The sequence below is a fragment of the Penicillium solitum genome, assembly GCF_028829755.1.
Source record: "Penicillium solitum strain IBT 25940 chromosome Unknown utg000005l_segment0_segment0, whole genome shotgun sequence".
NCBI classification, from domain to species: domain Eukaryota; kingdom Fungi; phylum Ascomycota; class Eurotiomycetes; order Eurotiales; family Aspergillaceae; genus Penicillium; species Penicillium solitum.
In genome coordinates, this window is record NW_027072125.1 from 226,676 (window position 1) to 252,309 (window position 25,634).

Here is a 25,634-nt window from a genome sequence, read left to right on the forward strand (position 1 = left end):
GGTTGCGGAGTCTCTTACCTAGGCATTTCATCTTTCCTCCTTGTATCAATCGGTGAAAACACAATGGAAGACCAATTTATCTTGATCGCCGACCCTAATGGAACCCTTTCCAGTATGTATGTTCCAGGGAAAGGCTGGAATACCAATATGATATTCGATTGATAGGAGTCGAGAATTCCCGCATTTAACTTCTCTACTACTCGCCTAGATTGACAGCACTAGTGTCATTGTACCGGGGTTTAATTTGCCAAGTCCACTCGGGGACTGAGTTTAGTTGTCCGAAGAATATTGTCATATGAGACCTAGCGTAGACCGTCCGCGAACTTTGCAGCCTGAGACAATGTTTACCAAGGTCCTCAACCACTGGTGACGCTGTATGCTCTACTAACACGCGTGTATTCGACGGGCTATAGTGAATTTCGGTTTTCAACGATAGAATTTGAAGTAAAAACTTTCCAATTAGAACACCTCAGGGTCTATATTTGGCCCGCGAGGATAGCACATGATGATCGTGCAATACCAGTTATGTGGGATATAGGCTTTGATATGGTCTGAATTCATATGCGTTGCTATATCAATGTACGATGCCGTGATTCTCAAGAAGGCAAACAATTTTCGGGTCCCCTTGACATTATGTAACCTTTCAACATTCCTCAACCATTAGCATCCATGGATATCAGCCCATTCTCCTTTCAGCAAGCGAGATTAGAATTCACTCTGACTTCAGTGTGATACCAAAAACACCAAGAGAGCCACATGTGATCAGGAGAGGCCCCCAGATGGCAGGGACATAGCGTCCTAGCAACAAACTTCTTCGAACGGAAACATATCGAGCAATAGAATAACCAAAAGACCACATGCTGATTGCCTGGCAAATGCGGCTGGCAACAACGTCATTCCTATACCCAAGCAGGCACGATGTGTGTTCAGCCACGGAAAATTGTGCTGTGTTTTTGTGGTTTTTAGAGACAACTTCCATGGATGTCACGGGAGCCGTGGTTGCCTCCCCACGATATTTGCGGTTGAAGACATTGTCTATGAGATCGAGTCGAGTCAGAGCAAGCGACATGGCGGCAAAAGCTAGCCCCATACGATTCCAAGATAGAAAAGTGCGCTCGTTGGCCTGGTGGTCGCGCAATTGCGACCCATTATTGGCTACCGGCCTAGGTAATAAGCGACGAAATAAGGGGAAGAGCATTCTGTGCGAATCCTGGTTGTGCTGTAGCTTCTCGTGATCCAGAGAGATAGGGTGGAATGACTTTCTTGTCTATGGGTAGAATAACGTGAAAGCTTGAGGAAAGCTGATGGAGCGGACTCCCGGAGCATGTCAATGGGAATGAGTACTCATCTCAACTTTTCATACCATCGGCGCTCAAATGAAAGGGAGTCTCGCTGAATGAACGCCGACCCATACGCCAAACGCCGAGCAAACAGCTTAGGTTCCGGGGACTGACTTTGAAGCCCGGCCGATACGTGAAGTGCCCGAGAATTGAAGTCCCCGAACACTTGGTCTGATATTAATTTTTGTCTCAGTTGCCCCGAGGATCCCGAGGATCGCAGTTTTATTTTCTTTACCGGAAACCATAGTTGAATCAATATAAAATGTCAAATGTCAAATGTCAAATATAAAATAAGCCTGATCATAGAATGCACTCCATTCATTGTTGCACAACGAACTCCCTTCGTAACGAAGACTTCCAGTAGCCTTTATATTGCGTCTGCTGCTCTCTATCTCTTGAAGGTCCTAGAAATGATTCCTCGAACACTTACGGCAGCGGCTTTTGTTCCATGGCCCTCAGCACTGGCCTATTCAACATCTCGAGGTTACTCCAAAGTCTCATTGAAAAGTACTATCGGTCAGCAGCACCGCGTTGCCGTGGTTGGAGCTGGCTCGGCTGGCCTTGCCATCAGTCATCAGCTCCTTCGGTCTGGCAAATTCTCCAAGAAGGATATCGCAATCATCGACCCGTCAACAACGCATGACTACCAGCCTGGGTGGACTCTGGTCGGCGGAGGTCTGAAAAACAAAAGCGATCTCCGCAAGCCACTGACCAGCTTACTCGACCCTGCCATCAAATTTTACAACGAAAGTGTGAGCTCATTTTCTCCCGCGGAAAATTCGGTCACGTTGGGAGACGGCAGCGAGATTAGCTACGAGCACCTGGTCGTCGTGCCTGGCATCAAAATCAATTATGACAGCATCGAAGGCTTGCCTGAGGCTCTTGCCAACCCTGAATCTCTCGTATCAACTATTTACGGCTATGAAACCTGTGACAAAGTTTTCAATGCAATCCAGAAATTCCGGAAGGGCAACGCGATTTTCACTCAACCTATTGGCATTGTCAAGTGTGCAGGGGCACCACAGAAGGCTATGTGGCTCGCTTTGGATCATTGGAAGCGAGCAGGGGCTTACGACCCCTCAAGCCACATCTCATCGCCGATCAAGATAAGCTTCGCAACGGGCTTACCGAGAATGTTCGGGATACCTAAGTACAATGCCAAATTGGAAGAATTACGCCAGCAAAGGGGCGTGGAGGGGCTGTTTCAGCATGACCTAGTTGCTATCCAGGGCAATACCGCGGTCTTTTCCACTTCAGATGGAAAGGAACAGAGGAAGCAGTTTGACTTTTTGCATGTCGTGCCCAAAATGGGTCCTCATCTCTTCGTCAAGAACAGCCCCTTGGCAAACGAGGCTGGTTTTGTGGATGTTGATGAGTCCACCACTCGCCACAAAATTTATCACAATGTATGGTCTGCCGGTGATGCCTCTAGTCTGCCGACATCAAAGACAACTGCAGCAATCACTTCGCAAGCGCCGACCCTCGTCGACAATCTCCTCTTGGCATTGGAGAAGAAACCCCCCCAGGCCACCTACGATGGTTATACCTCTTGTCCGCTAGTCACGGAGTACGGGAAAGTTCTTCTCGCCGAGTTCAAGTATGGTGGAGTGCCAAAGGAGACGTTCAGTATGCTTGGAATCGACCAGGTAGTACCCCGACGCGCATTTTACCATCTGAAAAAAGATTTCTTTCCTTGGGTTTACTACCAGGCCATGGTTAAAGGCACTTGGGGCGGACCCAAAGGATGGATTCGCAAGCATTGAGGGTGTGAAAGTCTAGCTTTCTTATGGAAGCTTGTCAAGATATTTAGTTAATAGCACAAGCCGGTGTCAACAATTTCACTGTCCAGCACGTTTATCTTATTAAAGAAGAATGGATTTTCGCTTGAATGCTGCGAGTGTTCAGTCTAACGCTCTGCATCCTATGGAATTAGGGCAACACACGGGTTTCAGACTGTCGCCGCCGTACAAAACATTTGGTGGCCACTAGAATTATTATGCATTGCCCTGCAATTGTCTTATGATGGCCTATGAAGCTATAGGCTTGCTCTTCAAGTCACCATGGCTGTAAAAATCCAGTGTTCCTCCCCGAAAAGGTAACCATCCATGCTGGGGCTTTGGTCACCCCTGTTACCCTTGTCAATCCCCTCAAGATACCTAGTTCAACAATGGTATCAGGACCTGTGAAATCAACGAAAATGACAGCTTTTGACGCCAGAAATGGCTGTCTTTCCACCGTAACTTTGTACGAGTCGCACTATTTTGCACCCACCTACTGTCAGGCCATAACACTAAAGCTCTTATAAAAGACTAGTTCGAGATCTTTACTAGTCTAATTAGTATAATTCAAATCTATTTGAAATTGGAGAGTTTTACCACGGAGTATATATGCCGGAAGTAGAGATTTTAATAGGGGGTATGAGGCAGGTTCTATATGGGGGATGTTACAGCAGATAAACAGAAGCGATGATAACCACCACTACTAACAAAAAAGAAGATCGTAAAAGAAATTTGAAAGAGACCCCTAAAATAGGAGAGTAACCTAGTTTGAGCTAAATTGTGCTCCGCATCTTTTCACTTCATCGCACTTTGTGAAACATTGTCTTTCAGGTCAGCTGGATATAAGGAGTAGTTAGTCAGAGAAGAAGAATGCAAAGGGGTAGAGCAGCAATATTTAAACAACGACTTAGATGACATGTTAGAGAAGTGCTTGGCGTTTTGCTAACCAGATCCAAGGTCTACAGAGAGTTTATTAAAGAAGAAAGAATTAATGTAGAATTATTCTTGAAAGGGCATGCTATACTCCGTAGAAACATTGGACATCACAGCAGAAGATCAAACTTAAAAGAAGGCAGATGCAATTCCTGCGAACAGTTCGGCATGACTACGGAGTAATTATTATTACCCCTTTGAAAGGCCAATACCGCAGTCCTGCCAGAGTTCGGGCACAGGCAGCCCTAGTGCGTTTCACTGTGAGTCCGTTTCACGGGGCCCAGCTGCAGACTGCTCCCGGGGAATTAGCGCAGGTACAGCATGCTCTTGACCATATCAGGCAAAGATGGACATGTCCAATTCTGTTAAAAGCTCTTGTTGCCAATTTATCACAAACTCTTGGCGCGGATCGACACTGAAACAAATCCTGCAGAATAATATGCCCGTCTTGGCTAATTTAGCCCTCACTATATATGCACGATGAAGCCCAGTATACTACCTACCAGTAACTAGTAAACACCAATTAGTGAACACCAATTACCACTATGTCCCCATCCAAATACGCGGCAGCGGCCCTCTTCGCCGCCAGCGTCCTCGCAACTCCAAACCCCCAAGCCTCCACCACCCCCAGTGCTGCAAGCACGGAACCCTCCAAGTTCACAGCAAACCCCAATGTCGGCGCCGGTGGCAACACGTTCACCGACTCGGCCCGCTTTAGAGTGTACAGCGCAGCCGGTGACGAAGCAGACAAAACCCTCCAGATGCTCGAGTCTGCATATACCTGCTTCGTCACCAACCTCGGATGGCGCTCCTCCGGTCTCTCGTACAACTCTCACTCCGACACTGCGGATATCTGGTACAAGGAGAACATATACTCCGTGAATTCGCTCGACAGCGCCGCAGGCGTAATGAACTCAGACCCGGAGACAGGCCTCAGCTTCGTGCAGGTCGTGAACACCTACCTTACCGATCCGTCGGTTACGGTCCATGAATACGGACATGCCCTTACGTATCACGCGCAGAACTGGGTCGATCAGACTGCCACGGGGGCTTGGTGGGAGCCGCTGGCGAATTGGTTCGCGGATACGTGGATGACGTCTGATCTTTGCGCGAGTGCGCGAGAGAAGTATTCCCAACAAGCCGGGAACAGTATCATCGAGCTTAAGAAGGTCATTGGGGATAGCCACCAGGTTATTGTGGACGGAAGTGTGGATTCCGGCAATTATTACCAGAGCTGGCCTATCTTGGCCTACTTGACGAATAACCCGGATAACTTTACCGGGTTGGGCCAGGATGCGGTGCTCAGGTTGAATCTGGAGTATGAAGTTGGGAGTAACGAGACTCCGTTGCACACGTTGCAGAGGCTGCTCGGGAACCGGGCGACGGTTCAGCAGGTTGTCGGGAGATACTGGGCGCATATGGCGTATGTCGACATTGGGAATGAGGCTGCGAACCGGGCGTTCTTGGAACAGAGGGAGACTCTGGGCTATGAGAATCTGGATGGCAGTGGCCAGAGCTATACTGTGAAGGCTGCCCGACAACCGCAGTACTTTGGGGCGAATATTAACCCAATTCAAGTCTCTGGCGAGGGGGCTGTGAGTGTTACTGTGAAGTCGAACTCGGCGTTTACGTCGACGCTGGCCGTGAGGAACAAGGATAGTGGGGCGGTGAGATACGTTGATCTAAAGAATGGCAGTGGTGAGGTGACTGTTGGTGGGAGTGAGGAGGCCAGCCTTGTTGTTGTGAATACGCCAGCGGAGTTGATCCAGTATGATCCGTTTAAGCTGTCTAGTGAGGCCAAGTCTGGGTTGGACTATGCTGTACAAATTACTGGGGGGAGCTTTTAGGTACCTGGGACGGTGATGGCGATCTCTGAACTTGTTGGTAGTTGGGGTTCCGATGTATATAGTTGAGTACAACGCTTGTATATAGCGCATAGTCGTCATCCCTCAAAGCAAAGCGTCTAGCTAGATTACGTCTCACCCCTCGTGTCGTTTGGAACCATAGAGGGATCTGCAGCAGGTCAGTCTGGTACATTTAGATTGAAGACCCATAGAATCGAACTCACATAAAAGAAAAGTACAGACTTGAGAGCCATAAAAGAAAAAGAGTTTTGAAGAAGCAGGAAGAGAACACTATTACCCATAATATACTTGCAAGAGTTTGTCCTGATGTTATCTCAAAAAAAGCACTTGATTACATTTGAATCGAGTTTATATACGGAAACGCACTCTCGCAATCATATCTTACTCTAGATAGCTATCTAAGCCCATTGTTGACCTTCGGGATCACTGCAAATGCAGAGAACAGAACCTCCTCATCCGCTCCCACATATCTATGAGATGTCTCCGTTCACCGATGAGGTGTCCTTCTCGAGGATACGTCACCATGTCAACAGGCACATTGTTGCGAACACATGCGCGATAGAACGCGATGGCCTGTTCCAAAGGCACACGCACATCGTTCTCGCCATGAAGAATCAGGATTGGGGTCTTCACATTACGCATGTGCCATAATGCGCTTGCGCTGCGACCACGCAATCATTGTTCCCGTAGGAGACCATTGGGGCTGTTCATCATTGAATAGACCCGAATGGTGTTTTCTTCGCCAACTTTGGCGATCCATAGTGCGGAGGTGACATGCTCGCCCTTCTTGCTGTAAGCTTGCAATGTATAGGCAGTTTGGGTCCCATCGGGAGAGATGCAAAGATCACGGGGAACTTGAAGATCCGCGAGAGCTTCCAAGCGTACCTCGAACTTGTCGTTATACTCAGGGCCCATTTTCTTTTCGTCTTGGGCGTTAGTTAGCAAAAATTCCATAAGAGGGGAAATCTCTGCATGGTAGTGAGTACGGAGTACAACATATAAGAGATTATTTCGCTGCCTTGACTGCCCAGGTGGTAGTTTCGGCTATTCCGATCGCCCCGGAGTCCGGTGAAGGTGGGCCCTAGCCATACTTGAATAGTCTTAGCGACTGCAACGCTAGGCTGGAGGCAGTTGCTTGATTTATTCCGACGATGCTCTGTTATCATCTATATGGGCACTCTGTACCTGGAATGGAAGCACCAATCGCTGTAGGCGTAAGTCACCAATGACTCTCTTCCAGGCATTTGGATTGAGGAATTAATATGGTGTTTTTTTTATATAGAAATATGAGGCTTGTCGGGAAGGTGCGGCCGCTCACGTTTGTGTCAAACCTGGGCATGATCAATCTGGAACGATCCGAGGTCGCCCCGTTTCAGCCGCCATGGGGTCATATCGATATCTCACAGTTGACCTTCACACAGAGCGCGATGGTGAGCTCGGCACCGTTGACACTCAGTGTTGTGAGTATATCGGATGGACTCACGATTTCGACTTCGTGGCAGCCCGAGGCGTTGGATGAGGCCGTCGCTCAAGGGTTCTGTCATGGGCTATCGGATTGGTTGAAATATCTTGGACATGGGAAATAAATAATCAGTGGTGGGCGCAGGGGGGCTATAGGTAGACTGGAATACATCTGTTTGTGAGTAAATTGAAATTGTAACCGTGCCAAGCGCCCAACACCATATCACGATAAGAGAAAATATGCGGAGAATTATAGAAATGATTCTATTCTGGTTTTGTCCAGGGTTGTGAGGGAATAGTACATAGGTATCATAAGGGGGATAATGGGGTCTCAGAAGCGCGATTATGAGATGGGGCAGGGTGGCCCGGCTAATGCAGAGTATAAAAGAGCCCGGATGGGGGAAGAATCACACAAAAGAAATCAAGAGGCACAGGTCTTTCCAAAAGATATATGCATCCAAGACGGTAGTTAACGCATCAGGGTTACCGGAGGCGGAATGACTTGTGGGCCAAGGGAGAGGGAGGGGCTTGCCCCGTGGGGACATAAGTTGTTCGGGCACGGTTTTGGCGGGATGGTGTTTGAGCGCAAAAGACGCAGACATAGACGGAGGGTAGGTTTGCACGCTCCAATCCAACGCATCTGGTATGCAGCCAGTGTGTACACGATTCACTAGGAAAGTTAGCACAATCAATTTTGGAATCAAGGCCGACGGAGACTGGGACCCACCATTGAATCATGAGATGGCCACCGTTATCCATCGAGCGGCAGACACATCGTGTACCGTTACTGGGGTTGCTGTGACGATCTGTGCTGGGGGTTGCCAGGTCAGGGTCGGTTAAGGTCGTGGGAGAAGTATTGTGGCGGGGATGTATGTCAAAATCACTGCTAAGGCGGGGCGGTGATGAGCGGAGATGAGTGAAGGTATGTGACGATCGAGAAAGTCGGTTGCCAAACGCGTTCGTGGCAGGTCTTGGTCCCCGGCCACGTTCTTTAAGAACCTGTCGGAGCGCGGATTGAGCATCACCACTTTCGTCCTCCCCGGGCAACAAGTCTGATGCTACGCTACTCCGAGTATATGTCGAGTCCGAGTGCAGCAGAGAGGAATGCCGTTTGGGTGTCCGCTTAATATCAGGAGATCCACGATACGTTGCTCGCCCCCCTCCCCTAGAAGAGCCAGCCCAGGGTGACATCCGACCCGAGTGTGATGAACCGACGGTGGATGCATATGAGCCCTTTGAAGGAGGCCGGGAGCCTGAATCACTCCGGGATAGTGGCCGCCTTGAGCTGTCATAAAGTGAAAAGGACGACTGAGCGCGATGCAACACGGGGTATTCCGAGAACTCGGCTGGATCTGATTCACTCTCGGTTGTAGAGCCATCCAGATCAATCCTGGTTAGGGGATCAGTCAAGCCTGTAGAAGCCTCACTGAGGGGCTCCATTTCAGCCTTTGCACGGCCATCTCGACCGATGCGAAGCACTACAGACGACGAGCGCGTCAAGGAGCCGGTGGCTGTCGAACTAGATCGTGTCAAGGGGGCTGGACGCATGGGCTTTGCTGGAGACGAACGTCCTTTACACGGGCTCTTTCGGATTCCGCTGGTAGATGCCATCAAACCCCCAGATTGACTGAGCTGCCGGGATGAGCTAGACAGGCCGTTATGGGTCATACTGCGGGTTAGACCTGGTCGTATCCCCCTCGGTGTGTAGTCGTCATCCTCCTCGTCGCTCTCGCTCGGGAAGGCAGTGAAAGGGTCGGATCGGTGGCCATTTGGTGCCTGCAAACGGATAAGCTCCTCCCGCCTTGACTCTTCCGCCTGGTGGTGATAGGGCTGCCGAAGGCCACGAAGAGACCGTGTCTCTGGTGTCATTTGAGGCCCCCCGAATCTCCGAGCAGGGGAGCTGAGAAACAGAGCTGGGTCCTCAGCCTTAGTGACCGGAAGCCGGGGAGAGGTCGAGAATGGCGCAGGAAATAGGGCAGCATCAGTGGGTGGTGGTGCTGAAATTCCAAAACCGTTGCCAAAGTCGGGAATTGAACCACTAATGGTTGGTAATTGGGGGATTTGATGTGCGTTTGTAAAGGCAGAATTCTGACGAGCATTGAAATTGGTCCCGTTGCTAGGTAAGGGAACTTCGCTTGCAGTATTGTCTAGATCATGATCCCAGAATAGTCGTTGCTGTGGGAAGAAAGGTGAGCCCGTGGGATCCAATGAAGCCAGCTGAAAAAGATCGGGCGACGATTGGAGGTTGCCGAACATTCGAGGGGAGGCTCCGAGAAGACGACTGGGTGTTTCCAAATGACCTCCCATGTCCGGCGTTGCTCCTTGTGTATGTCCATCGGGTTGGTCAAATTCGGGGATTTTTCGTCTTGATGCACTCGTCGGCGGCGGGGTTTGCATTGAGGCTGCTGACTTGGCCGACCCCACTGGCCGAGGGTAATCCTCGCTCATACTCGGAAGAGGCTTCACCGAGCGAATGCGTCTGGCCGTATCGGTCTGGTCCGAAGACCTCCCCCTGTAACCCGTAGTCTCCCCATTGTGACCTTTCAGTGAATTCGACGAGCCTAGACCGAACTTTTGGGGTGTGCGATGGAGCTCCGGGCTGGAGGCATATGGATCGGAGGTATCCCAGGTCACCCGGGGGTCAAAAAAGCTGGATTCGAGTTTTGGGGTGTGAAACGAGTCGAAGGTGTTCGGAGTCCTCGTCGGAGTTTGAGGTTCACCGTTGGGGTAGCTGAAGCTAAACATAAACGAATCCATGAGCGTCTTTTTCACATAGGCATGTAGTATAGATTGGTAAAATAAAAAAAGAATAGAAGACTACAAATGTGATACCCCCACACAAGGGGGTCTGTCAAGGGAGAATGCATACCTGTGGACAGGGTGATCCCAACTCATGTCAGCAACACAGACCCAGTAACCATTGAAGATCAAGCTGCCAGGCAACTTTAATTGATTGAGAATGACAGAGATTGGAAATAGCGAGTAATGTCATTAGTTAATTCATATTGTGTGTGTGTGTAGAGTTTATAAAGGGAGGAATGGAGTATTGGAAGGAGAGTCGGAGGGGAGAGAGATGTTTTCCTTTTGCTCTGTTTGTCGGTTTCTTTTTTTTTTTCTTTCGCTCAAGTGAAAAATACCCTTTTTTGAAATTCTTTTTTTGTCTTTTTAATCTTTTTATCTTTTTAATTCTTTTTCTTTTACGTGGGGACTCGGCTTTTTTTTTATTTCTAACAGAATCCACTGATCCACAAGCTCTTTCATCTTCCGATCTTCGATGTTCCTAGTATGTACGACATCTGGAAGTATGTTGTGCTTCATGCAGGAACAGAATATGAATTATACTGTGTTCAGTTCATCTGAGTTCAGTTATCAACCTTGAGAAGTCAAGAGTCAGACTTTCCCCTTGTCTGTCGATCTAGACCTACAATAGTGCTCCAAGGACAAGAGCCGTCGGGGATTCCGGTCCAGCCTTTCTAGGCAGTGAGATCAAAGACCAATCTCACCAATGACGACATGGGAGCTGTGGAGCCTCCGAACATGCGATATAAGTTGTATCTGCAATGTTGTACTTTGTATGTGGTATGGAGGAGCCAATATTGGAGCTTCGGAGCTTCCAGCTTCATAGCTTCGGAATATCAGACTATCAGACTATCAGACTATTCGGATGTTCCACCTTGAAAACCCCCTCGTGGGTGAAAGGGGGAAATTCAACCCCGTGTTCAGCTGGGGTAATCAGAATTGAGCTAAGCCCCTAGCAAACCGTCTTGGCGTCTCTTTGTCCAAAGATCATATTACTTGCTCCGTGCTCCACGCCTTTCCCCGGTAATCGCTTTGCTTTGACTCTGGTGACGATTGTCTGTACTCCATATGTGAATGGTAGATACAACATATGGAGGACATTCGAGAGTGTCCTGGATTAGACCTTCAACAAAAAGTCAACTCCGATCTCCCAATCTAGAGATCTGTTGATCCTAATCTTATTCCATGGAATCTGTCTCTAGGGGGGGTGGATCCGACCAATGAGCCCCGGATAATCGGTTCTCCAGTTTATGCTGATCTCATGTGTGATATCACCATGTTTGACCAGTCCATTCACATCTGGTCTACTCTGTAGGGTCAACGGGAATAAATCGGGATCCTACTTGTACTTTTGGAGGGTACGGAGTAGATGTATCGAGTTCGTCTAAAACAGTCATAGCCGAGTTCTAAGGTGGAGACCCGAAATCACCTACGTATCTATATTTTGTAGTAGTTCAAGTATCTCGCGCTAGAATTATGGCATCATAATCTATATATGTAATTACCGTTGATCTCTCACATTGCGTAGATGCCAGAAAGACGAACTTAGTTTGTGCATGCCGAAGGCCTGATTATCCAGACACCAAAGCGAGGCTCCACACAGCCACAGTGCCGCACAGCCACAGTGCCACAGTGCCACTGTTCCTGATCTGCTTTGACCGTAAATGGTGGAAGTATCAAAGACCCCGAAGTCTTTCAGGTCCAAAAATAACATTGAATGACAATCAGATCTCAGTGCTGCCAAAACGTCTCCCTAGATGGAATCGGTGTGCCAGTGGCATCTCACCACCGTGTCATCCATCAACTCTGCAGCCTCCTTGGCTCCATGAACACTCAACATGGCACCAACAACTAAACCCAAAGTTCGCAAACGCAAGCCACGTATGAGAAAGAAGAACCGTGGTATCCGCACTCGCGAAGGTCATGCACGCCCAATAGACGGAGGCTCGCCAGTCCAGCCGCTCGCCGAAGTACTCAACGAGACGAAGCGTCGCAAACCCAAAAAAACATGGGCAGCGCTCATTCCTGTCTCTGATGATCCACTTGAAAAGGTATGTTTGAGCTATATCAATGTTGAAGAACACTCCACTAAACATGGAACCCAGAACATTGTTGAGCAAGTACCCATGCCAGATGGTTACATTCTAGTCCCGAAGGGCGATGTCTACATCACTCGACACTGCCGCAGTAAGACAAAAGAGTCCGAGCGAATTGTCTATGTCGTCTATGTAAGTCCTCACCCAGATCATCAGTTTCAGGCCAAGAGATAGACCGCTAACAACCCCAGAACCGCACGGGCAAAAGAACCCTGGGAATCCGAGTGCCGGAAGAAATCCACACAGAAGTTCTCGAATCAGCTGCCGCAACCAAAGAATCACGCGCCAATGCTGTGCAAGTACGCGATGCCAAGGACCTGTCGAAATCGCGAGAACTCCTAAAGTCCGAATTCCCGCTTATGCCCAAGGAAACCCTCAAAATCGTCCTAGAGCATGCCTTCCTCAAGGGATCGGGGCGTGTAGGGCGGACGGCGATGATCAGCGATGAGAAGAAGACGCTCTTGGCCGTTGAGGCGCATATTCGACATGTTCATACGCCTTATGAGAAGTTGCTCGACGAGGGCGTCAGTCGGAAGGATGCTCGTGAGCAGGTCTGGTCTACTATCCAGGCCGTTGAACGGGCTTGGCAAGGGTGTGGGAAGAGGGAGACTACATTGGTGTTGCGTCCAGTGGATGATTGAAGATTTGTATTTTGTTTTCGGTGGAATTGGATGGGAATTGCATTGCGGGAGTTTGTCATGGCGTTCTAGAAGCTATGAAGCTATGATGCTATGGTGTTTGGGATCACTCGAAGTTCACAAGTTAGGTTTGTAGAACTCTGGAATGCGTCACTGATTACTCTATTCTCGATCCCGTACGCTAGGTAGATAGGTTTATATGGTCCATGGATGAAGTAAAATCACTAAGAATAGCATTTGTGGTTATCTGGATGTAAGAATGGGGAGAAGAAGTAGGAGAACGAGAGAAGAGACAGAAGAGAAGGAACGACAGGAACAATATCTAACTAACGAATCTTGCTCACCCAAGACCACATTGGTTGTCAAAGTACCTCAAATCCCTCTCACTGAACCTTCCATACTAAGCTCATCAATCCCACTTCTAACCCTGAAACAGTGGTCATAAAGCTGAGAAATTCATTCAGTCATAAAGCCTCAACCTAGAGGCGTCGACCACGGAGGAATTTAACCTCAAAATGCGGATGGCGGTAAGGCAAACCCGAGAACCAGCCGAAGCCATCGCGAATCATGTCCTGCATGGTACCCATCCGAAGATTGGCGTCCATTAAGGCATTGTCGCGGTTTGGCTGGTCAGTATCAATACGAATGTAGACATGGGGTCCAGGTCGCTCGGGGAAGGTTTGCAGAACTGGGAGTCCCACTCTCTGAATGTGAGCCACTTCAACGCGAGCGGCGGTCAACACGTGCAGGTCAAGAGTCGGCATGGGGCGAGAGCGAATGGGAATGTAGAAGGTGTGGCTGTAAACTCCATTCTCCCCAGATTGCGCATTCGTCTGAGCTTCGGTGGTAGTTGGTGCAGGTTCTTGAACAGGAGTGTCGATTTCCATCGGATCAAGTTCCATAGGGTCAGGTTCAGAAGGATCTTGCACGTCATCTTGAACAGTGGCGAAGCGGCTGCTGCCCATACCAGGCCTGATAGGGCTGTGGTATTGGTCAGATCGGTAGATACTGTTCTGGGAGTTCGGGACGCCGGAACGTCCTGTTGTACGGCCTCGAGTTTGGTTTTGTTGCCTAATTTGTCTTGCGACTTGTCTGGGGATGCTTGGATTGGTTGCCATCGCACTAAATGAGATTGTAAGCTCATTTCCGTCTCATATTTTGCTTATTGGAGGTCACGCATACCCGTAGAGGCCTTGCTATCTCCCTTATGGAAGAGAGCATATACGGTGAGGTTTGACTGAGGATGAAGGCTTGTCGAAGAGAAAGAGAGAATCGAGCCATCTACTCGATGTAAACAATACTTGCTTAGCTGTTGTGGCACGTGATTTCGAAGCTGGAAGTTTACGTGTTTTGGGTGTTGAGGACTAGGTAGCCAGATGAATCGAGGATTATCAAACTAATTCAGGCCATATTTGCTATTTCAAAAATTAGATAAATTGGATGAATTGAATGAATTGAATGAAATGAGAGAATAGTACTAATTGTAAGATTCACACTCATTCTAAATATATTAAATGAAAAATTATGATGTTATACAAAGCATAGCCAAGCTTTTCTAGAAGAGTTCCTACTCGTGCCTTATCGTTCCATAATTCCCGATTAAGATTGCCAAGACTGTGCCAAGACATCCACACGGGCTGAACCCCCCCCCCCCAAGTAAAAACATGCAGGAATGTTCAGATGTTCCATTCGTATTCTTATATTCTTATATTGGAGGTTAATGAACTGGAAATCAAAGAGAAGAATCACAATACCTACTTACAGTCTTATCAACTTCTAGATCTCCAAATATCACAATCAGCACTAGCTAATCTCCTGAAAGCCCACCATTCAGGGTCCATCACAGTTACACCAATCAGCTGAAACCAATGAGGCGAAGCCTTCCCGAGGTTCGTTTGGGGGTTAAAGCTGACAGCCCAAAGAAAATCCACCCCTCTACCGTATCTCGCATGTGTTATGGATCGTCCTTTCACCACTCACCATGAGGAATCGCGTGTTTCTAGGCTCTCCGAACCGGCATAAATATGTCCTGGTGGCCGCGATACTGACCCTGTTCATTCTTTTCAAGTCCGTTCCCACGCCAACATACAGGCTCGACCCCCGCAATGAGAAGTCGCACGGGGAAGACCGACCACGATATCTTCACCAGTCTACATTTCGCGCGACCCCAGACTATGAATACGAGATCAACCTCTCCAATGCGCTACGCACTATGGAGATAGAAAGGGAAATGCGACACGACGAGGATGTGACAGACACACTGTGGCAGATTATGCTACCAGGTGCCAGCGAGCGAAGCGACGATTCAATCCAATTCGAACAAAAGAACTCGGAATGGAAATACAAGGTAAGACCAACAACGAACAATTTATATCTTGGTAATTAAATACCAGCTTGAGTCACCGTGACTGACTTGATTATTTTGCAGCTCGTCCAAGCCGACTGGGCGGACAAATTCGTTTTCGAGACTCTGGAATCCATCCCAGACATCGCCCGACACTACAAATCATACCCACACTCCGTCCACCGGGGCGATCTCCTCCGCTACCTGATTCTATGGTACTACGGCGGGTACTATGCAGACCTCGACGTCTACCCTGCACGAAGCATCAAATCCTGCCCCTCACTACGCGACTCCCTCTTCAAAGACAACACCGTCAACGCAAATGTCTCGCTAGTCGTCGGAATCGAAATCGACGAGCCCTTCGCATCGCCGCAGAAGATGCGCGACTGGCACTGGGCGCGGCGATACGGCTTCATCCAGTACACGATGTATGCGCCACAACGGTTCAGTCCGCTACTGAGAGAGATCATCGTCCGTGTCCTAGCGCATACGAAGAAACGAACCGACGGGAGTCATTTTTGGAGCGGGAGATACAACGAAATGGATACGATGGAGATTACCGGGCCAGGCGTGTTTACAGATGCCATTCTCGATGTTCTATCGGATACATTGCCATCTACGCATCCATTAGTTCAGCAGTCTGCGGATGCGGACGCTAAGTTCTCGTCTTTGGCTTCGTCTATACAGCGTGTGACGTGGGCTCCTTTCCACGGGATTCAAAAGCCGGTCTGCGTTGAGGGTCCCGAGGCCAAGGCTGGCAAGCTGCTGGGGGGGCTGTGTGTTCTACCGGTCAACGCTTGGGGTAATGGACAGCGGCATTCTGGGTCGGAGGACTTCAATAGTCAGCATGCTTGTATTAACCATCGGTTTGGGGGGACCTGGAAACCTTGGAAACAGAGCTGGCAGAAGTATCTCTTTGGTTGAGAGGATATGACTTGAATGTTTACATATGGCGTTCCGGGGTGTACAGTATATGGCGTTTCACGGTATCTTCCAATTCATTTGATCTTGAGGGTTAATACTATCAAGGTCTTTCTTTCTAATTTTAATATCCCAGATTATATTTTATCATGGTAATATGTACCATTCAATGTCAAGCGGCCTATGAAGGCAAATTTGATCCTTTGTTAATTCTGTAGTGAAAGCACCTCTCGACTGGAAGCCTGATGCACCAGGCATATTCATTAGGCAACCATGCATGTTTGGACCAAGTAGTTATCATGGATGCTATTACTTGATGAACCGAGATTTTACTTCAAACCCAAGGATAATGAAGACCCATTGTTGTTTATTTTCAAACATCTAGGTCATTACAAGGACCAGTTCTCAACTTTGCGGTCTAGCCGACGCTCCTCCATAATGTTCTTGATAATCCCTGGCAAGAGGGCTGCCAGTTCCTCCACATCTACATCGGGCAGAGGACCCCGGAGACATCGTTGGTGGTGTCTACGTTTATTCAGACACAAACACATTTGGACATGAGAATTATGGGTATCGCTTCTCACTGTTCCATGAGCCGTATTCTTGCATCTTGCTGAACGGCAAATTTCGAGGTAGAGGCAGCTTTGAGAAACGGAGTTTTGTTCAGAATCAACGACTTGTGGTGTGGAGGTTGGGAAATTGTCTCCCGGATACTGGACATGTTTATACTCGTACTCGACAAGCGTGAGCCAGGTTTCATCATGCTAGACTGGTGAGACAAGAAAGCATCTGTAAGAGTCAGCTAGGGTAGTTCTTTCAAGGAAAGCCATCGTGGTGAACACAAAGTGAGGAATAAGTGAACACAAACTAAAAAATAAGTGACTAATAATACTCGCAGATGGGCATACTAGCAGCCCTCAAGATAGTATGTGGTAGTATGAAGTATTGTGAAGTACTATGAATGTGTGGTGATGTGTAGTGCTCCTGCCTAAGTGTGCTCCTTCCTCCTGGGGTTGTTTCCTTTCCCTTTCCCTCTCCCTCTCCCTTTCCCTCCTCTTCTTCTTTCTTTTCTCTTGACAAGCAACAGAAACCCGTCCCAATTGACCTGAACCTCTTCTTTCTTTGATTTTGTTGCCATCTCCTCGAGTCGAAATGTCCGAGAAGACCAAAACTCCTGTAAGTCTCATATTATTTTGATGGCCGTGTCTCGTGTGCTATCCCATGCCAATGCGCTCAACTGACAACCGTGCCCAGGCCACCATGGCTCCCCCTGCCCCCTCCAACGTGAGCAATCAATCTTTGAGATGGTATAATGATGAGATACATTGATGTGTGCAGTCCCAAAAAGTGATTCGAGGTAAGTCTCACGGTCTCTGGATTGAATCAATGCATCTCATGCATTCCAAGAGACAGCAAGACAGGTACTGATATTTCTTCTAGCCAAAGAGGCCGAAAAAGCCCTCCTCGTCGCTGCGGAGGCTGGCTCTGTGACCGGCACTGGTTAGTATCCCTCGACATGTCAATGTATTGCGGGCTTCGTACAGGGCCGGAGATTTGCCCAGCAGGGACTGCGCCGGGGGTAATTTTTGATATCAATAAAGTCAGATTTTCTTTCACCATTGCTCCTCATTATCCTTGGTTATGAAGTAACAGTCATGAAGTAAGATCTTGGCTCAACGAGTGATGGCATCCATCATAGTTGATCACAATACTCAGATTACCCATTGTAGTGGGGAACCTGCCCTCTTATTTTTGCACAGTTTATTATGTACTCGTCGATATACGGAGGATACAATTAGGGGATAGTTGCCGATTGAGAATGCACACCCCTACACCTCTCTGAATTCACTGTTTGGGCTCAACGCTTAGGTTCTTTTGTATGCAGGATTTGGTATGATGCTGAATTGTGAGTGCGGAACCGACCCGTATGTCAGAGCATATACAGCCTCGAATGTTCCACCTTTGCTGATTTGGTTCCGGGGTTTCCTCTCTGATGCTGATGTAGAGGAGCTGGCAGCTATTTTGCCAGAAATTATTAAGAACATTGTAGAGGAACGCCGGCTAGACCGCAAGGTTGAGAACTGGTCCTTGTAATGACCTAGATGTTTAAAAGATCCAATACGCAGCAATGACTCTTCATTATCCTTGGTTTTAAAATAAAACCTTGGCTCATCAAGTGATAGCAGCTATACCGAACCGTATATCCCTTAGTATCGCGAAAGCTGACGTTTATTGTGCTAGGCTTTCAAGCAAGCCAATTAGGTAGCAAGTAGTGTCCTTGGATTTAGTGCTCTCTGGCCTAATTATCAACTTGCTGGGTTTCCTTCTTGGGCCCCAGGTTCTTTTAGGAAGTGGGACACTCTTGTAGACTCAAACAACTCTACATATATGCCTTTCTCATACATGTAGTTGCTGTAGCCGGTATATTGCTCGCGAGGATGATAAATGAAACCGACCATCCACCATAATCACAGTTCAGCCCCCGTTCAGCCCCCGGTGGCTGCCCAGGGGGCCGCGGGGTAAACAAAGAAATTAGCTGACGCAGCTGGCTTCAGCTTTAACATTTGCAACTGTCTAAATAAACTAGCTTTATTCCTTTTTACCTCCAGCGTTTAATTCAACTTGAACTCATCAATACACATTGTTACCATGTCCAACAGCAGTAAAGACAGGGACACTCTATCCACCCCCAATGAGGAGGTTGATCCCACCCAACTGGCCCAAACAAAAGCCCGCTACGAGGAAGAAAGAAAGAAACGTCTCCGCGACGATGGAAACGCACAGTTTATCGAAGTTTCAAAGTCAGCCCAGTATGAGCGTTTCGCCGATGATCCGTGGGTTGATCCAGCAGTAGTCCAACCCCTCCGAGCCAAGTTCATCAATAACCGAAGCGAAATACTCATTATCGGTGCCGGATGGGGTGGGATACAGAATGCCGTCCGCATGATAGAGGCTGGAGTACCAGCCGAAGACATTCGCATCATCGACCCGGCTGGTGGATTTGGTGGCACCTGGTACTGGAATCGATATCCAGGGCTTATGTGTGACATTGAGAGCTATACATATCTTCCATATCTGGAGGAGACGGGATACGTACCCAAGCATCGGTATTCGCAGGGCGAAGAGATCCGGGAGTATGCCAATCTTGTTGCGCAGAAATGGGGACTGATAGACTGTGCCGTTTTCCAAACTCAAGCACAGAAGATTGTTTGGGATGATGATTCCAAAGAATGGTGGGTCGATCTAATCCAGTCTCGCAAGGGCCAATCTCCGGAGACTCTCCAGATTCGCTCCAGGTTTGTTACCATTGCTGCTGGTGTCCTTAACTGGCCCAAGCTGCCGAACATCCCGGGGATTCTGGATTACCAAGGTGATATGTTCCATTCTGCTCGTTGGGCATACGATGTCACTGGTGGATCTCCAAAAGACCCAGTGCTTGCCAAATTGAGGGATAAGCGGGTCGTGATTATCGGCACAGGGGCGACGGCGGTACAAATCGTTCCACAGCTCGCACAATGGTGCAAGCACCTCTATGTCGTACAGCGGACGCCGGCCTCGGTTGACGTTCGTGACCAGCGAGAGACAGATGAAGAATGGTTCCATAAGGAGGTTGCAAGATCGAAAGGATGGCAACGCGAGCGAATGCGGAACTTCCACCAACATTTCACTCTTGGCAAAATGCCAGCAGTCAACCTGGTCAACGATGGGTGGACCTGCGCTCCTGGCTTAGTTGGTTTAACTGGGCATACAGAGGGACCTAAATTGCCCGAAGAAATCCCCGCATATACGGCGAGATTAGTTGAGATTGACACTCCCCGTCAACACCGCATCCATGCTCGCGTGCATGAAGAGGTAAAGGATCCTGCCATTGCAGAGAAACTGAAGCCTTGGTATCCTGTATGGTGTAAACGACCTCTATTCCACGACGACTACCTCAAGACCTTCAACCAAGACAACGTGACTCTTGTCGATACCGATGGCAAGGGTATCGACCGGATGACGGCAGACTCCATGGTTATCGGTGACAAGACCTACCAAGCCGATGTAGTTGTTTTCGCGACAGGCTTCCTCGCACCACCGGCTGGTACGCCATCTGAGAAAGCAAACATGTCAGTCATAGGTTTGAATGGAGTCACCATGAGCGAGGAATGGCCTCGCTCGGGCCCCACAACGCTACACGGTGTTATCGATGCCAAGTTCCCCAATCTCTTCCTCTCCGGGCCTCAACAGGCGTCTACAAGTGGAAACTATCGGTTCAACCTCGACGAGTACGCGAAGCACATATCGTACATATTGACAGAAGCGAATCGTAGGGCCAATGGTGCAAACTTTGTTATTGCGCCGTCCACGGAGGCAGCAGAGGCTTGGGGCATACAAGTGATGATGCATTCTGCGCCGATGGGGGTTGCAATTGGATGCACACCAGGATACTTCAATCTGGAGGGTGACCTTGATCGTGTGCCACCCGAGCAACAGATGGTCTTAGCGCGGTCTGGTCTTTGGGGCTCGGGAATTGAGCATTGGATTGGAGTTATTGAAGATTGGCGAGCTAAAGGTGACATGAAGGGTATTGTGGTGCACATGGATCAAGCAACAAGGCAATGATGCAGTCAGGCTTTGCTTGCTTTTCAGACCTCTCTTTGTCCTCACGGAGCATAAAAGGGCCCTATGGCCGTAGATCGATTCAACACCTTCATCTATCTCTGTTTCTTCATCTTGTTCTACGTGGATCATCTTGTGGCCCGTTAAGCAAGGGCCTTGTATGGATTAAAACTTGATTCATAGGTGGTATATATTGAGTAGCACCTCGCCTATATAACTAGGTATAAGCTAGGAGAGCTTCCATAATAAACTGCCTATTCCCTAATATCCAAAAATGTGATGATTATAGTGCTGGAATCTCAGGCAAGTTGTGGTGACAGACGCCTGATCAGCGGGTGAATACAAACTGAACATATAGTAGAAAGACAATTGAGGAATACTCTCAGATATTGTTTGATGTGCTATCACTAACCTGGAGGTAATTTCTACGCGTGTAATTCTCTCTTTCCCAATCCCTCCTCCTCTCTCTCTTTCTTTCTCTCTTTCTTCTTCTTTCTTTCTTTTCTACCAACTCACACAGAAATTGTGCATCTCCACCATAATTCCTTTTTCATCTCTCTGATCGTATTCACTTTAAACTAGAACCAATTTTGCAACAATGGCTGAGACAAACAAAACTCCAGTAAGTCTCATCTTCTGTCCGTGGCTGTGTCTTGTGAGATCACCCTATGCCCATGCACATGCCATTCCAACCCATTTCCCGTCAATGTGACAGTCATTTAAGTATAGGATCGCCTTACTCTATTGATCTGGTTTTCATTTCCTGTCCCACGATGGACCTTGCTGTGCTGTGTTGGCAATGCCTGATTGTCGGGTCGTGCTTCCTCTACCTCACCCCTCTGAGGCACTCGCCGCTGCCCGGTGGTCAAAACCAACTCTGGGACTAGAGAAGCCAGGGTTCTTTCATGCGCTGGGTCCACCGCGGAGTCAGCCACGCTCTTGTTGTCTATATTTATTCAAATATTCGCATAGTTACCGACCACCGCTGTCATGGAGATGCGGTATCTTTTCTCCAACCACCAGCAAATTTCCACTGTACAAGAGGCCCGATCAGTGCGACGGCCCGTACTATAACGCAAACAGTGAAACTGAGGCCCACGCCGATGCCGTTGATCATCAGCATTACGAAGCTGGTACCACCAGCGGCGAACAAGCATCTAGCGAGATTGAGACTAGCGCTAACCGCAGCACCCTGACCTAGGAAAATATCGACAAGGTAGGTCATGATGACCGACTGTGTAGAGACAGCCGTCCATCCAACGATGAAGGTGGAAATTATAGGGATGGCAATGTGAACGCGGTGGGAGTCTTTAATGCTCCAGCCAAAGATAATAAGTGAAAGACATTGCAGGAAAGAAAAAACGGGAACAAGTCGAAGGCAGGCTTTTTCGATGGGGAAGTCTTCTTCCTGGTTAAATGGGACATCTGACGAACTATTCCCAGATTCAGCCCCCACAGCAGATAAATGAGATTCAAAGTTGGCTTTAACGCGGCGGTAGTCCATATCCAGAATATTGCCAGTGATCAAAGTTCCGACCATCGAGCCGACACCATTGGCGATGGATGTTAGACCGATCTGGGTTTCACTCAGACCATAACGGGTTTTGAACAGAGAAGACATGGCTGTAATGCTCATCTGCCAGACTGCATGGTAGATGGCGAGGAAGATGATGATAGGGGCTGCAAATTTGCTGCTCAGGATGCGAAATGGTCCAAAGATGTCGATTTTCTTTCTTGCGGCAAGCTCCGGTGGTGATGCTTCATGGTCCCACTTGAGTTTGGTAGACTTCTGATAAGTGTTAAGAGGAAATTTTGTCAACGGATTAGGTGGTTTCAAGCTCCCGTTTGCCACTAGTGACCGAAGTGTCTCTGGTAGCAGAACTAGTAGCGAAACAAGAAAGACGCCACCGTATATAGTCAAGAACCAGAAGACGGCCCTCCATCCTAGAGACCCAATGATACCACCGCCAATATCCGGTCCTACGGCAACGGGTACAAGAAGTCCTGCTTGTAAAATCCCCATAAAGCCTCCTCGGTCATCTCGGGTGGTGATGTCGCTGATGACACCAGACCCAATAGCGATAGTGCTGGCACTGCCAGTACTCTGAAGACATCGGAGCACGATGAGAGTAGCATAGTTCTTGGTTTCTGCGTGTTCAATACATGCACCAATGAATACGACAAACGTGCATGTGTACGCAATCCGACGACCTCGAACGTCGGACAGTGGGCCCCAGAAACTTGGCGCCATTCATTGAAAGATGACATACGAGGTAACTGTCAAATTCACCAGTTCCAGGGACACTTTCAAGTCATCTGCAGTGGTTGGCAGCGCTGGGAAGTAGATATTCGATGCAAAGCCAGAAACTGGGATAAAAGTTAAATTATCAATTATGCGACATATGGGCATGAGAAGATGTCATATAGCGAGACTTACAAGTTGCAGCGAACGAAACGATTAAGATAATCAACCATTTTTGTCTTTTATCAAATATTGTGTAAAGTGGCTCTGGGGTGGTAGATGCTTGCGTTGAATCAGAAGTACTACGCTCTGGTTGGTCAGTTTGGGGTGAAGAAGACATGAAGTTGACGTCAATTCTTTTGTCGAGAAATGAGTGTTAGGAATAGGCAGGTATCTGAAGGTTAAAGGGAAATTTATATTCTCTCTGAGAGGCCAAGCATTGTGCTTATAGACCTAGAAACGGGGGACATGACAAGTTGAATTACGTGAGTTGAGAAGGTGTCCAGGTGGCCCACCGGAGTTGAAATCCATATTTGATTGGGTCAGAAGAGCAGTGGACTCTGTAGGTAGAATTAAAGAATGTGGAGAAAATAAAAAAGGCCTTCATTCGACAAGCCGAGGTTGTATCCATGTCCACAGGATACACGCATGAGAGGTCTCGTTGGGTGCATCTAGTGCATTTCCCCTGCTTACGATCGCACCTTGCTTTAGAATATGATCATTGCTGGCATGATTTCTGCCTCGAGCCATCATAGCGTGAGACTTTCATCTTAGACAAGACATCCGAATGGTTTAAAATCCTCCAGACGAGAGGTAGACACGATGAGTTGGAAACAAGCACAATGATTGGCTCGGTCTACAGGTGGGCATGATTTATTTAGGGCGTGTTCACGTGATACCCACACCGTTACAAAGTACACATCGGTTCACACATCACACCCTTACCATCATCATCGAAAGCATAGAATTCTGGAAGAGACCCGCTGAATGGGTCAACCCGCGATAAGAATATCATGACGCTATCACCGTTTTGCTGCAATTCATTGACCATAGTCCCAGCGGGATACGCTGCTCTACCAGGCGCGTCGTTCATGCGAAGAATACTCCGTACGAGCACCGCCGATCCACTAAGCAGAAGAATATAGCAGAGCTCTACCGCCTCTACCATGCTCCAGGATTGATTCTCATCTAACTATTATCAGACTCGATATTGAATTGGCAATGCAAAATGTACCGTTCAATATTTGGATTCAACACTAATAACTTTGCCTACTATCTAGGAGTTTCAACTTCCATCACATTGCCTTATTTCCCTTCCGCAGCAGCCGCGGCCTTCGCCTTATCATCAATGGTCTTGGCAACAGCCGGACGAGCCTTTATACGGTTCAACCAGGAATTAACATGCGGGAAGTTCTTCTCGAGATCTATTTCGTTCGACCAGAGAAGCCCAGCCACCTCAAACCATGGCACAAAAACAGCATCAACATAGCTGTACTTTCCGCCAACGAGGTACTCCTTGTTCTGGAGAGATCGGTTGAGCACACCGGAAACACGCCGGATCTCGTTAACATAGCGCTCGACCGCACTGGGGACCTTCTCGGGGTGGTAGATCGTAAACCAGGCGGCCTGCCCGAAGTACGGTCCCTGGCCGGACACCTGGTAGTGTAGCCACTGCTTACTTTCGTAGTACTCCTTTGAGCCGGCGGGGAAGCTGATGGTGTGTTCCTTATCGTATGTGTCCACCAGGTACTCGAGGATGGCGCCGGATTCCCATATGGTGATTCCGGTATTTGGATCCTCGAGGGCGGGGACACGACCATTGGGATTGATAGATTCATAGGGTTCCTTCTTTAGGTCGGCGAGATCGACCAACTTGGGCTCGTAGGGAAGCTTGAGCTCCTCCAGGATCATGAGGACCTTCCAGGGATTGGGCGTGCCGGCGTGGCCCTTGAGGGTCCAGAGAGTGATGGTTTGGAGAGACATGGCGAGTAAATTAATGATTGTTTAATTGGGAGGAAGATAGTTTGATACAGAGACAACAAGGATCGAGGGTTGGTCTGCTTATAAGCACCGGTATACTCCAATGGCGGGAACATCAGGACATGAATTACTCAGTTCGGTACCCAGGAAGGCCGAACGGTTGGTAAGCTGGATAGTTAATTGTCTCGTCAGCTGGAGAGTTAATTCTCTTTATGATTTTCATCAGCATTTATTAGGCCCTAAGTTATCGATCAATACAAATCACGGACTATGCAACTGACACAAACAGCACAAACAGTATAAACTATACAAACAAACTATACAAACTATACAAACAAAACTGGTTTGCCCGGACTAATAATTGTGGAGCCAACCTGTGGACCACCTGGGCATTGGTCCCGAGGTCATCAACACTGTAGTCTAAGCACTCGATGACCTGAGTACTGACTGCATACATCCTGGACGTTCACTGAGCATGATATGAGCATTATTAAGCATGGCTTGTCATTCCAAACATAAAGCGGGGCCATCCCAATCGGGCATCGGCCTAAAATCCGGTACATACTGCTACATATATAGACAATTAACAGCATAACCTTGGAATGAAAATGCAGTAGTCCGGTATATAACCTATG

At 48.3% G+C, this 25,634-nt stretch overlaps 14 protein-coding genes across 14 annotated transcripts; 6 read left to right on the forward strand and 8 right to left on the reverse strand.

The window, feature by feature from the left end:
• Window positions 1–712: 712 nt before the first annotated feature.
• On the reverse strand, window positions 713–1,069 carry N7455_007676 (uncharacterized protein; the record flags this gene model as incomplete). The annotated part of the gene is made up of 1 exon (XM_065605705.1): window positions 713–1,069. The coding sequence occupies one exon, from the start codon at window positions 1,067–1,069 to the stop codon at window positions 713–715; it is 357 nt and encodes a 118-aa protein (XP_065460654.1).
• A 681-nt stretch (window positions 1,070–1,750) lies between these two features.
• Window positions 1,751–3,103, forward strand: N7455_007677 (NAD(P)/FAD-dependent oxidoreductase; the record flags this gene model as incomplete). The annotated part of the gene is made up of 1 exon (XM_040958444.2): window positions 1,751–3,103. One exon carries the CDS (start codon window positions 1,751–1,753, stop codon window positions 3,101–3,103), a length of 1,353 nt encoding a protein of 450 aa, XP_040811115.2.
• A 1,493-nt stretch (window positions 3,104–4,596) lies between these two features.
• N7455_007678 (uncharacterized protein) lies at window positions 4,597–5,898 on the forward strand (the record flags this gene model as incomplete). Its single annotated transcript, XM_040958543.2, has 1 exon — window positions 4,597–5,898. The coding sequence occupies one exon, from the start codon at window positions 4,597–4,599 to the stop codon at window positions 5,896–5,898; it is 1,302 nt and encodes a 433-aa protein (XP_040811120.2).
• A 693-nt stretch (window positions 5,899–6,591) lies between these two features.
• On the reverse strand, window positions 6,592–6,831 carry N7455_007679 (uncharacterized protein; the record flags this gene model as incomplete). The annotated part of the gene is made up of 1 exon (XM_065605706.1): window positions 6,592–6,831. The coding sequence occupies one exon, from the start codon at window positions 6,829–6,831 to the stop codon at window positions 6,592–6,594; it is 240 nt and encodes a 79-aa protein (XP_065460655.1).
• A 255-nt stretch (window positions 6,832–7,086) lies between these two features.
• Window positions 7,087–7,502, forward strand: N7455_007680 (uncharacterized protein; the record flags this gene model as incomplete). Its single annotated transcript, XM_065605707.1, has 2 exons — window positions 7,087–7,124; window positions 7,199–7,502. The coding sequence occupies 2 exons, from the start codon at window positions 7,087–7,089 to the stop codon at window positions 7,500–7,502; spliced, it is 342 nt and encodes a 113-aa protein (XP_065460656.1).
• Window positions 7,503–7,860: 358 nt separating this feature from the next.
• N7455_007681 (PHD finger domain protein) lies at window positions 7,861–10,272 on the reverse strand (the record flags this gene model as incomplete). Its single annotated transcript, XM_040958546.2, has 3 exons — window positions 7,861–8,047; window positions 8,105–10,114; window positions 10,247–10,272. The coding sequence occupies 3 exons, from the start codon at window positions 10,270–10,272 to the stop codon at window positions 7,861–7,863; spliced, it is 2,223 nt and encodes a 740-aa protein (XP_040811006.2).
• A 1,742-nt stretch (window positions 10,273–12,014) lies between these two features.
• On the forward strand, window positions 12,015–12,913 carry N7455_007682 (DUF2293 domain-containing protein; the record flags this gene model as incomplete). Its single annotated transcript, XM_040958459.2, has 3 exons — window positions 12,015–12,227; window positions 12,282–12,404; window positions 12,464–12,913. The coding sequence occupies 3 exons, from the start codon at window positions 12,015–12,017 to the stop codon at window positions 12,911–12,913; spliced, it is 786 nt and encodes a 261-aa protein (XP_040811123.2).
• Window positions 12,914–13,389: 476 nt separating this feature from the next.
• N7455_007683 (uncharacterized protein) lies at window positions 13,390–14,028 on the reverse strand (the record flags this gene model as incomplete). Its single annotated transcript, XM_040958474.2, has 1 exon — window positions 13,390–14,028. The coding sequence occupies one exon, from the start codon at window positions 14,026–14,028 to the stop codon at window positions 13,390–13,392; it is 639 nt and encodes a 212-aa protein (XP_040811096.2).
• Window positions 14,029–14,891: 863 nt separating this feature from the next.
• On the forward strand, window positions 14,892–16,178 carry N7455_007684 (uncharacterized protein; the record flags this gene model as incomplete). The annotated part of the gene is made up of 2 exons (XM_040958525.2): window positions 14,892–15,257; window positions 15,339–16,178. The coding sequence occupies 2 exons, from the start codon at window positions 14,892–14,894 to the stop codon at window positions 16,176–16,178; spliced, it is 1,206 nt and encodes a 401-aa protein (XP_040811136.2).
• Window positions 16,179–16,564: 386 nt separating this feature from the next.
• Window positions 16,565–16,896, reverse strand: N7455_007685 (uncharacterized protein; the record flags this gene model as incomplete). Its single annotated transcript, XM_040958522.1, has 2 exons — window positions 16,565–16,700; window positions 16,760–16,896. The coding sequence occupies 2 exons, from the start codon at window positions 16,894–16,896 to the stop codon at window positions 16,565–16,567; spliced, it is 273 nt and encodes a 90-aa protein (XP_040811139.1).
• A 1,928-nt stretch (window positions 16,897–18,824) lies between these two features.
• On the forward strand, window positions 18,825–20,780 carry N7455_007686 (flavin-containing monooxygenase; the record flags this gene model as incomplete). The annotated part of the gene is made up of 1 exon (XM_040958516.2): window positions 18,825–20,780. The coding sequence occupies one exon, from the start codon at window positions 18,825–18,827 to the stop codon at window positions 20,778–20,780; it is 1,956 nt and encodes a 651-aa protein (XP_040811132.2).
• A 985-nt stretch (window positions 20,781–21,765) lies between these two features.
• N7455_007687 (putative MFS multidrug transporter) lies at window positions 21,766–23,359 on the reverse strand (the record flags this gene model as incomplete). The annotated part of the gene is made up of 3 exons (XM_040958422.2): window positions 21,766–23,017; window positions 23,048–23,144; window positions 23,215–23,359. The coding sequence occupies 3 exons, from the start codon at window positions 23,357–23,359 to the stop codon at window positions 21,766–21,768; spliced, it is 1,494 nt and encodes a 497-aa protein (XP_040811015.2).
• A 567-nt stretch (window positions 23,360–23,926) lies between these two features.
• N7455_007688 (uncharacterized protein) lies at window positions 23,927–24,187 on the reverse strand (the record flags this gene model as incomplete). The annotated part of the gene is made up of 1 exon (XM_065605708.1): window positions 23,927–24,187. One exon carries the CDS (start codon window positions 24,185–24,187, stop codon window positions 23,927–23,929), a length of 261 nt encoding a protein of 86 aa, XP_065460657.1.
• Window positions 24,188–24,324: 137 nt separating this feature from the next.
• On the reverse strand, window positions 24,325–25,002 carry N7455_007689 (glutathione S-transferase family protein; the record flags this gene model as incomplete). Its single annotated transcript, XM_040958540.1, has 1 exon — window positions 24,325–25,002. The coding sequence occupies one exon, from the start codon at window positions 25,000–25,002 to the stop codon at window positions 24,325–24,327; it is 678 nt and encodes a 225-aa protein (XP_040811113.1).
• Window positions 25,003–25,634: the final 632 nt, after the last annotated feature.